Consider the following 11,247-nt stretch of genomic DNA (forward strand, 5'->3'; position numbering starts at 1 on the left):
TAATCTTGCATTTAAAGTAAAATCAGCTTTTTTAATCAGAAACTATTAGAAGCTCCTTTAAGACTATTATTTTACTGATGCCAATACTTTCAGATTAGTATTGCCAACTATCCTAACTTGATGCACAGCAGCATTACAACATTCAAAGGTATCAAACAAATAATGAGCTGAACTATTAATAAATAATTAAAAGCATTGGTGCCTATAGTCTTTAGCTTAATATTGAATATTAATGAAGCTCCCAGGAGTTTGTGAGCACATATTTATCTATACAGTGACTGATGTTGTTCTCTAATGTTTTTTCTAACTGATAACATTTTATGACTATTGTAGAGCTCTATGTTATGCCATCTACATAGTAATAAGTGTTTCAGTTCAATATAGGGACTTCTCCAATAGAGCAAAAGTGAGATAACACTAAAGCTCACCATGTATTCTGGAATGCAATGGCATAATTCATTGGTTTCACGCATTAAAATATTGTTTACAGGCATGGATGTTTGTAATTCCTTTTCATCAATTCACATAGTGCCATTAAAGTCTTCACTGCAGACACTCTGCCTAAGAATCTCACTACCCAAAAATTAATCTCTTACCAACCAATCCCTGCCCCCACAAATGTTGCTTGACAAACTGCCACTGGAAATGAAATGGGTCTAAAGCCCCAGGCCTCTGAATGGCTCCATAAAATGATTAGTGCTGACTAAAAGCTTTCTTCTTCCTCACTGTTGAGATTTCTGGATGTGGACCCCAAGATCCCTCTGTTCCTCCGCAGTGCCTTTAACTCTGTATTCTGCATTCAAATTCAACCTTCCAAAGTGAATCACTGCCCACTTCTCAGGTTGAACTCCATCTGCCACATCTCAGCCCAGCTCTGCACCCTGTTAATGTCCTGTTTCAACCCACAACAACCCTCCACATTATCCACAACTCCACCAACCTTCATGTCATCTTACTAACCAAAACTTACTAACCCACCCTTCCAATTCCTCAGCCAAGTCACTTATAAAAATCACAAAGAGCAGACATTCTGGAATAGATTCCTGCGGAACACCAATGGTCACAGAGCTCCAGGCTGAATACTTTCCATCAACTACCATCCTCAATCTTCTATGGGCTAGCCAACTCTTTATCCCATGCTTCCTTACTTTTTGAATGAGCCTCCCATGGGGAACCTTATCAAATGCCTTATTAAAATCCATGTACACCACATCCACTGCTCTACCTTCGTCATGTGGTATGCTTTCCTTTATTGGTCAGAGTATTGAGTACAGGAGTTGGGAGGTCATGTTGCGGCTGTACAGGACATTGGTTAGGCCACTGTTGGTATACTGCATGCAATTCTGGTCTCCTTCCTATCGGAAAGATGTTGTCAAACTTGAAAAGGTTCAGAAAAGATTTACAAGGATGTTGCCAGGGTTGGAGGATCTGAGCTACAGGGAGAGGCTGAACAGGCTGGGGCTGTTTTCCCTGGAACGTCAGAGACTCAGGGGTGACCTTATAGAGGTTTACAAAATTATGAGGGGCATGGATAGGGTAAATAGGCAAAGTCTTTTCCCTGGGATTGGGGAGTCCAGAACTAGAGGGCATAGGTTTAGGGTGAGAGGGGAAAGATATAAAAGAGACCTAAGGGGCAACGTTTTCACGCAGCAGGTGGTACGTGTATAGAATGAGCTGCCAGAGGATGTGGTGGAGGCTGGTACAATTGCAACATTTAAGAGGCATTTGGATGGGTATATGAATAGGAAGGGTTTGGAGGGATATGGGCTGGGTGCTGGCAGGTGGGACTAGATTGGGTTGGGATATCTGGTCGGCATGGACGGGTTGGACCGAAGGGTCTGTTTCCATGCTGTACATCTCTATGACTCTGTGCATTTTGCCACATCCTTAAAGAATTCAATAAGGCTGGTGAGGCATGACCTGCCCCTCACAAAGCTATGCTTTTCCAAATAATCATAAATCCTGTCTCTCAGAATCCTCACCAATAATTTGCCCACCACCAATGTAAGACTGACTGGTCTGTAATTCCCAGGGTTGTCCCTATTCCCTTTCTTGAATGAAGGAATAACATTTGCCACTCTCCAATCATCTGGCACCACTCCAGTGGACAGTTAGGATGCAAAGATCATCGCCAAAGATGCAGCAATCTCTTCTCTCGCTTCCTGTAGTAACCTTGCATATATCCCAGCTGGCCCAGGGAACTCATCTATCCTCATGTTTTCCAAAGCTTTCAGCGCATCCTCCTTCTTAACATCAACCTGTTCGAGCATATCAGCCTGTTTCATGCTGTCCTCACAAACGACAAGGTCCCCCTCACTAGTGAATACTGAAGCAAATTATTCATTAAGGACCGCCCCGACCTCCTCCAACTCCAGGCACAAGTTCCCTCCGCTATCCCTGATCAGCCCTACCCTCACTCTGGCCATTATTTTGCTCCTTAGGACGCCTTGGGGTTTTCCTTAATCTTACCCATCAAGGCTTTTTCATGTCCCTTTCTAGCTCTTCTAAGTCCATTCTTCAGTTCCTTCCCGGCTACCTTGTAACCCTCTAAAGCCCTATCTGATCCTTGCTTCCTCAACCTTAAGTAAGCTTCCTTCTTCTTCTTGACTAGATGTTCTACATCTCTTGTCATCCAAGGTTCCTTCACCCAACCATCCCTTCTTTGCCTCAGTGGGACAAACCTATCCAGCACTTGCAGTAAGTACTCCTAAAAACCTGCACATTTCTGTGGTGCATTTCCCCGAGAACATGTGTTCCCAATTTATGCTCCACAGTTCCTATCTAATAGCATTGTAATCCCCCCTCCAATTAAATATTTTCCCATACCATCTGCTCCTATCCTTCTCCATGCCTATAGTAAAGGTCAGGGAGTTGTGATCACTGTCACTGAAATGCTCTCCCACCAAGAGCTCTAACATCTAAACTGGTTTGTTGCCAAGACCAATATGGCCTCCCCTCGAATAGGCCTAACTACATAATGAGTCAGGAATCCTTCCTGGACACACTTGACAAAGTCTGCTCCATCCAAACTATTTGCAATAAGGAGGATCCAATCAATATTAGGGAAGTTGAAGTCACCCATGACAACAACTCTGTGACTTCGGCACCTTTGGAAAATCTGCCTCTCAATCTGCTCCCCTGTATCTCTGTTGTTATTTGGAGGTCTATAAAAAAGTCACAATAAAGTGACTGCTCCTTTCCTTTTTCTGACTTCCACCACAATGACTGAGCATATGACCTCCCTTTCTGCGCTGTTATACTATCCCTGATTAGCAATGCCACTCCCCCACCTCTTTTACTTCCCTCCCTACTCCTTTTGAAACATCTAAACCCCAGAACATCCAACAGCCATTCCTGCCCCTATGATATCCAAGTCTCTAATGGCCACAACAACGTAGCTCCAAGTACTAATCCAATCTCTTAGTTCATCACCCTTATTCCTGACACTTCTTGCGTCAAAATAGACAAACTTCAACCCATCACACTGACTACAACTTGGCGCTTTCAACTGTCTATCTTTCCTCACAAAGTCTCTGCACATTGCATTTGCCTGTTCACCAGCTACCCCATCCTCTGATTTGTAGCTCTGGTTTCCATCTCCCTGCCAAACTAGTTTAAACCCTCCCAAAGAGCTGCAGCAAACCTCCCAGCCAAGATATTGGTACCCCTCCAGTTCAGGTGCAACCCAACTTTCTTGTACAGGTCCCATCTTCCCGAGAAGGTATCATAACGATCCACATATCTGAGGCCCTCCCTTCTACACCAGCTGTGCAGCCACATGTTCAGCTGCACTCGCTCTTTGTTCCTAGCCTCACTAGCCCATCGCACAGGTAGCAATCCTGAGATGACTGCTCTTCCTGCCTTTTAGCTTTCAACCTAACCCTCTATATTCACTTTTCAGGTCCTCATCCCTTTTCCTAGCTATGTCATTGTTGCTGATGTGTACCACAACTTCGGGTGTTCACCGTCCCCTTAAGAATCTTGTGGACTCGATCAGAGACATCCCTGACCCTGGCATCCAGGAGGCAACATACCATCCAGGAGTCTCGTTCATGACTACAGAACCTCATCTGTTCCTCTAACCACTGAATCTCCTATCACTATCGCTCTCCTATTCTCCCCCCTTCCCTTCTGAGGCACAGAGCCAGGTGTTAATCATATAAGTTCCTTAATTTTCTATATTCTAGGGAGTACAAACCTAATTTATACAAACTTTCCTCATTTTTTAAAATTTCAAAGCCCTGCTAACATACTGGTGAATCTGTACTGTACTATTTCAAGGGCCCGTGCTACACATTGTAAAGTATGTTACCCAGAAATGCACATAGTACCAGGGATTTTTTAGCTGAAGAAAAACACCATTCCCTTTATATCCCAGTTCTTTCCATATAAAGGCTAGCATTCCATTAGCTTTTTTGCTTATTTATTGTTTCTGACTACTACACTGCATTTAACTTCTGTGCTATGACCTCTCAAACTCTTTAATTGTCTATTATTCCTAGCTTTCTGCCCTTAACAACTTGTCATGATCTCTCCATTTTAGTCTAAAATGGAAGACTTCACAATTATCTACACTGACATCCCCTTGCCCCATTTTCTCCATTCACTTAAATTGTCACGGCATGTTTGTAATTTTATGCTCCCAACAATACCACTTATCACTGAGTCAACAAACTTGGATACACAATTCTCTATCTTATAGTTGAGGCCCTGTTAGATGCTACGAGACACAAACTTCAAATTCAAGCATATACCCATTAATCTTACTGTTTGTTTTCTAACACCGAGCTAAATCTCTTAATCAGGTTAAACATGTGCTATAATTCCAGGTACTTCTCTTTTTGCTCCTGTCCTGCTTTTTTCATGTCTCTCTCAAAAGACATTACTGTAGCATCAGGTATACCCACCTGAGAGTTTATAGAAGCCTGTAACGACGCCATCTCAGCACCACTGACAGAACTAGATCGAGAGAGTGTTGGAGTACTTGGCACTGGCTCCAGCCCTGGATTGGTAAACAACTTCCGATCCTTTGGAAGAAAAGTAGAATTAGTGAAAATGAAACAAAATACACACAGGACTTGAAAAACAATGACATTTTGATATGGTCCAAGCACTTCTAATTTATGTCAATAACTGCAATTCCAAGTATTCACACATCCAACCATCAATTAGATATAGGCAGAAGTGGGTACTGCAGATGTTGGAGATTAGAGTCAAGATTAGAGTGGTGCTGGAAAAGCACAGCAGGTCAAGCAGCATCCAAGGAGCAGCAAAATTTACGTTTCGGGCAGGAGTCCTTCATCAGGAATGAGGCTAGGAGCCTTGGGTTCCCGGGGCACCCAGCCTCATTCCTGATGAAGGACTCCTGCCCGAAACGTCGATTTTCCTGCTCCTCAGATGCTGCCTGACCTGCTGCGCTTTTCCAGTACCACTCTAATCTTGACATCAATTCGATATACCAAGTGCTAATTCTAATCAAGAATATTAAAAAACATCAGTTGAATACCTTCTCTTTTAATGCATCTTGTGCAAGAATTGCTTTCTTTTTTTCCTGTTCAACTTTCAACTTTTCCATTTCCAATAGATTAGTCAAGGCAATCTAACATGAGAGAAATATCATGAGAAAAGATTGAGAGACACTGATCCAGCTGAATTACCAGATTGATTTTATTTATACCTTTTCTTTCCTTGCTTCTTCAAGGGCCTTCATGTACTCAGTCTTCAGGTTGTCAAACTCCACATGATGCCTGAAATTAATGAACATATTTTATAGAAATAAAAACTATTTAGTTTAAATGTGACTAATGAAATAAAATACAGTTTGAATTTATAAACGTAGGTTATTTGTACAGCTTTTGAACTTTCTAATTTAGGACAAAATAGATTTCAATCTTTGTCTCATTAAAGACCTCACACTTCCACATTTATGCCACATTTTTGTGAGAACCTTCTTAAAAATCATTATCAATTCCTATGTTCACCTTTATAATGGACTTTATGTAAATATGGAACTATTCAATTATATACTGTGTAAGTTGAAACTTTATTGCTGGAACAGCACAGCAGGTCAGGCAGCATCCAGGGAACAGGAGAGTCGACGTTTCGGGCACAGGCCCTTCTTCGGTAAGTAAACTAGGAGAAAGTGAGGACTGCAGATGCTGGAGATCAGAGCTGAAAAATGTGTTGCTGGAAAAGTGCAGCAGGTCAGGCAGCATCCAAGGAGCAGGAGAATCGACGTTTTGGATATAAGCCCTTCTTCAGGAATGCGGTTCCCATGGCTACTCCTTTGGTTTGGAGGAAGTGGGAGGATTGGAAAGAGAAGTTGTTCAGAGTGAGTGTAAGTAAACTCCCAGGTTAACCCTGGCAGGTATGCTGGAGGGATCCACTGGCAGCAAGGGAGGAATCTACAGGAAAAGTTCATTTTCCTTTACAGTGACCCCGCTTTTCCCCCTTATAGGTGCTTCTCTTACCTAGCTTCCAGGGCCAATCCCTATCCTTGGGTCTACTGTAATACCAGTACTGGCCACTGTTCCAGGTGACACTGCTAGTACTAAGGAATTGCTCGTCTCTGATCACAGGGCTCAATCACCCTGTAGGCGAAGTTCCTGAGGGAAACTCCCTCTGCTGGAGCTGGGTACCCAAAGGGCAGCCCGCTGACTGCCTATGCAGTATTTCATACTAACAGAGCTCCCAGAAATGACTACAACAGAACTGCCGTTGGCTCTCCAGCCAGTGGAAGGGCCCACCATCCCAGCACCTAAATTCCACTCAAAATACCTAATTTTCTGGAATGCCAAGTCAGCAGCACAGGAATGTTTTTCTTATATTTACAGCAAGGGCAAAAAAAGGATAAATGTTAACAAGAAAGAGATACTTGAGTGTTTTTCATTTTTTAAAGAGGTAATGCACAAGTCTCAGAGAAATAATGATAGTTAACTGAATGTGTATTTGCTGCAACTTGTGCTCATATTCTGTAAACTCGAAAGAGTTCATTAGTCTGAATGAAAAAACAGGAAGCAATACTGCAAAGAGAAGAGGTCTTCAAGTTAGTTCATATGGTAACATTTCAATTTTGAAGTTCACCAACTGTTAACCTCACTACTAATAAGGAACTAAGAAACAAACTATCAAACGGTCCCTTTTTTTGAAAAGGAAGTTAATTTTTTGAAGCAAAGTTTAGGAGAAACTTTAAATTGCAAGGTCAGGAAGGAATCACGTTTCTAGTATGGGGCAATCTCAGAAAATATTTAGCAGATTGGCAGCGTCTGTGGAGAGAAAGGAAGTTAACGTTTCAAGTCCAGTGTGACTTTTCTTCAGAATAGCCGTGGGTAATTCAGCAAGTTGTTAGCTACATAGGGGGGTTAAGAGCAATAAAGAGTAAAGGGTAAGGTGAGCAACACCATTAATGAAAAAGCTAGGAAGGCAATGGGAAAGGCATCACTAAGGCCCAGTTTTAATCACAAATCCCCACCCAAGTGCAGCCAGCATTTGCTTCTGCTGATTTTCCCTCAACACATCAGACTATATCACTCAGCAGCTTCCATCTAAAAGGGAAAAAATAAACAACAGCGGACAGAGTAAAAGGAGTGGCACGGTGGCACAGTGGTAAGCACTGCTGCCTCACAGTGCCGGGGACCCAGGTTCGATTCCAGATTCGGGTGACTGTCTGTGTGGAGTTTGTACATTCTCCCCATGTTTGTGTGGGTTTCCTCCGGGTGCTCCGGTTTCCTCCCACGTCCTAAGATGTGCAGGTTAGGTGAATTGGCCATGCTAAATTGCCTATAGTGTTAGGTGGGTTACTCTTTGGAGAGTCGGTGTGGATTTGTTGGGCCGAAGGGCCTGTTTCCACATTGTAGGGAATCTAATCTAATCTAAAAAATAACAGACAAAAAAACTGAGAAGAAACTGATAAATTTGTGCAACATCACAATAGCTGGATTTGTAAGATATTTTAAGTTTGCATTCACTTCTGATTTTCCATTATAAATGTTTGCATTGATGATCAAAAAGGATAGTAAAAGAATGTCCTTATTAAACCTGTCATGCTATGCTTATGCCTTCCTCATGCAGTAGGTACCACTCATCCTGTACTTCACAAAAGGCTTTAAATTTAACACCTCATCCAAAATATGACACCCCCATTGAGGCTTCACATTCACAATATGCTGAAACTTGGGAATTAAAGCTTTGATCTATAGTTGTATAGGTGATCTACCAGGGAACCTTGGGATTACATGCGGAAGTTTAAATCTATGGGTTGGAAATTCTACCTACCCTCAAAAAGGCCCACAAATGCATTCCAAAGGAAGTAAGTTTTGGCACATTTTGGAGGAGGGTAGGGAGTATTATGACTAGACACAATGAAAGGAGGGATACTATCCTATCAGTAGTGCCTCCCCAGTGAGCAAGGAACATTTTCCAATGATATACCTCCTTGCCCTTGTATTAAATGCCCTGCCCAAAACACATCCAGAAGGAATCTAAAATGTCTCATTCATGTTCCTATTAGTTTACATTGCATATCTTGATGCGCAAAGGTAGGATTTACGTACCATTGATATAGCACTAAAAGCAGCCACTCTAACTTACTCAGTCCACATAATTCAAATAAGACAACCTTGTGAATAAGTGATGAAAGTGCACTAAATGGCTTGGATTTTAAAGATTGCCTGGAAATTGGGATATGTGTAGTAACAAAGTCACAAGTTGAACATGCCTGCATTACATACTTAATTCCTGGATAGTAAAAAATATACATTCACCATTGGGCAAAATAATATTTTAAATGCAATAATATTACAGCTAAATGTTCATCATGCATAACCATTAAGGATTATTGGAAATGTTTCTGGGAATCAGCAACTATGTTAATATGATACTGGAAAGAAAATATCATTATGATTTATTGAAGTAGTCTTGAAGTATGAATTACCAAAGAGACCCAATAGATGGCACTACTGAATCTACTTAGGCAAGACTGACCTAAACGGGTCATATTATGCAAACCCCAGTTTAAAATTTATTCCCTTAATGTAACCAATACAAATTGCATTAGTGCAGTACTTTTTTTGGAAGACAATTTATCTTTATATAACATTTTTGTTTCATCTATGTCACTTAACAATGTAATTATAAAACAACAGTGTTCAGGACCAAATGTTCATCAACGTTAATGTATTCCAGGTGACTTAAACCAATTTTATTGCCTCAATACACCCACTTGATATGAGCTAATTCAGCACAGATCAAAACTAAGATCTACTTAGGCAAATAGTTTATTCATTGCGTAGCTAAAGTAACAATATATTAAGATCAGTCTCTAAATGTTAGTGAATTGTAATTTGTAAAATGAGTATTATCAACATATTTCAAAAGAACCGTGATCTGACGATCATCAAATTGAAATACTTATACATTACTCGTTATGCAATGTAAAATTTGAACTGTTAAGTGTAGTACAGTTTAAATTTTCATCATAAAACATGGGGCTTTGCAAGTGCAGGAGGATATCTAAAATGACTATATATATATATTCCTACATATAGATAAAAGTAGGGATTTTACACAGGTTACAACTCCTCTGTGTAGTAAAGCAGAGGTGCCTTAGAAAACGGACTTCCCCCATTTAGCCGACACGACAGAAAGCCCCAAACTTGAGGGTATCCATTAGCATTTAGTCCCCAATGTCAAATCATGTGACAGTTGATAATGTTACTGGAGTGATACAAATACTACAAGCACTGAGGACTTCTAAACTGTAGTTCAAGTTTATATCTTCATGGATAGCAATAAATATATTCAATAGGTCATATAACAATGTTTGCTAAATATAGCCTGTCTTGGTAATTTCCATTATATTTAGAGTAGGCTGTGACAATGAATGCTCACACAAGGTATTTCAAATATGTGAAAGGTTGGAGGTGTGCTGAGTTGCATACAAGTGGTGTACTTCTAAGTTAGAATCCTTACAGTGCAAAAAGAGGCCATTCAGCCCACTAAGTCAGCATCGACCTTCCAAAGAGCATCATACCCAGAGCCAGATTCTCACCCTATCCCCATAACCCTGCATTTACACTGCCACCATGGGCTCAATGGTTAGCAATGCTGCTAACAGTTGTATTCTGCACACTTCACAATTGAAATGCTGTACCTTTCATTGTGTCTTTTGTCTCAAGCTTGGTTCAATTGGGAAACCACTTCTGTGTTGGGTAGGAAATGGAGTGAGAGAGTAGTTGTGAAACTTTTACTGGATCAAATTACTAACAATAGGATTTATGGAAAATAAGGCCACAATAAAAATTGAGCGCTACTGGAAAGCCTCACATCTAATTTATAAGCTGTTCAGTATTCTGCAATATATATTCAAAGATGAACAGAATCCTACAGTCATTAATTGCAGATTAGAAGGATTTATTTATGTCCCTCTAAGTACACATCTACTTATAAAGATTATTATTCATGATCCCATCTTACTGCAGTTGTTGTGGTCAATGCATGGCATTGAGATTATACAAGTGGCATTTTGATAAATTACTTCTCAAAACAAAGAATTTCTCTAATAAATGCAGAATTTAAAGAAGCATTTTGAAAAAAAAACCAGAAATTTCACTAAAAATGTTGGTCACTTGTAAACAGCTACTGTGTGTATGACAGACATAAATTGGAATATGGGCTAGTTTCATTTGTATTTTGTCCTAATCTTAACATAAAAGCATAAATTTAAAAATCTATAAATGACAGTTATTAAACTTTAAAAATTGTGATGTCTCATTAATTCTTAAGAATGGGTGGACAGTGAGATCTCACAGCAAAGATACATATATCTTTAAAGTTGAGAACATAAATGGAACAGATGAGAAATAGAAATGGAAATCAGCAATACATATACAGAAATAAGGAATATAACAGAAAATAGGTAATGCTGAATATTTTGGATACACCACGTTGGGAAGTGTTGTAGGAATTCTGGATATTCCATTATTATAAGAATTATAAAGCCTTTTAATGGTACAACGACAAATAATTAACATGATAACAGAAGTAAGAGCAAATTATAGGGATTAATTCAGCAACTTGTGTTTCCAGAACCATGTATGTTAGCACTGCTGTACCACAGCGCCCAGGATCTGGGTTCAATTCCATCCCGGGGTGACTATATGTGTGGAGTTTGTACATTCTCCCAATATCTGCATGAGATTCCTCCCACAGTCCAAAGATGTTCAGGTTAAGTGGATTGGCCATGCTAAA

The 11,247-nt window shown here is 40.3% G+C and overlaps 1 protein-coding gene across 1 annotated transcript in view; it reads right to left on the reverse strand.

Moving 5' to 3' along the window:
* Positions 1–11,247, reverse strand: part of tmf1 (TATA element modulatory factor 1) — a 54,869-nt gene that overhangs the window by 14,827 nt on the left and 28,795 nt on the right. Inside the window, exons 12-14 of the mRNA XM_043708642.1 lie at positions 5,678–5,747; positions 5,507–5,599; positions 4,908–5,027 (exon numbers count right to left, since the gene is read on the reverse strand). Of these exons, the coding sequence (XP_043564577.1) occupies positions 4,908–5,027; positions 5,507–5,599; positions 5,678–5,747 (283 nt within the window). The remainder of the gene's footprint in view (positions 1–4,907; positions 5,028–5,506; positions 5,600–5,677; positions 5,748–11,247) is intronic.

Source organism: Chiloscyllium plagiosum, chromosome 18 (assembly GCF_004010195.1).
Source record: "Chiloscyllium plagiosum isolate BGI_BamShark_2017 chromosome 18, ASM401019v2, whole genome shotgun sequence".
NCBI classification, from domain to species: domain Eukaryota; kingdom Metazoa; phylum Chordata; class Chondrichthyes; order Orectolobiformes; family Hemiscylliidae; genus Chiloscyllium; species Chiloscyllium plagiosum.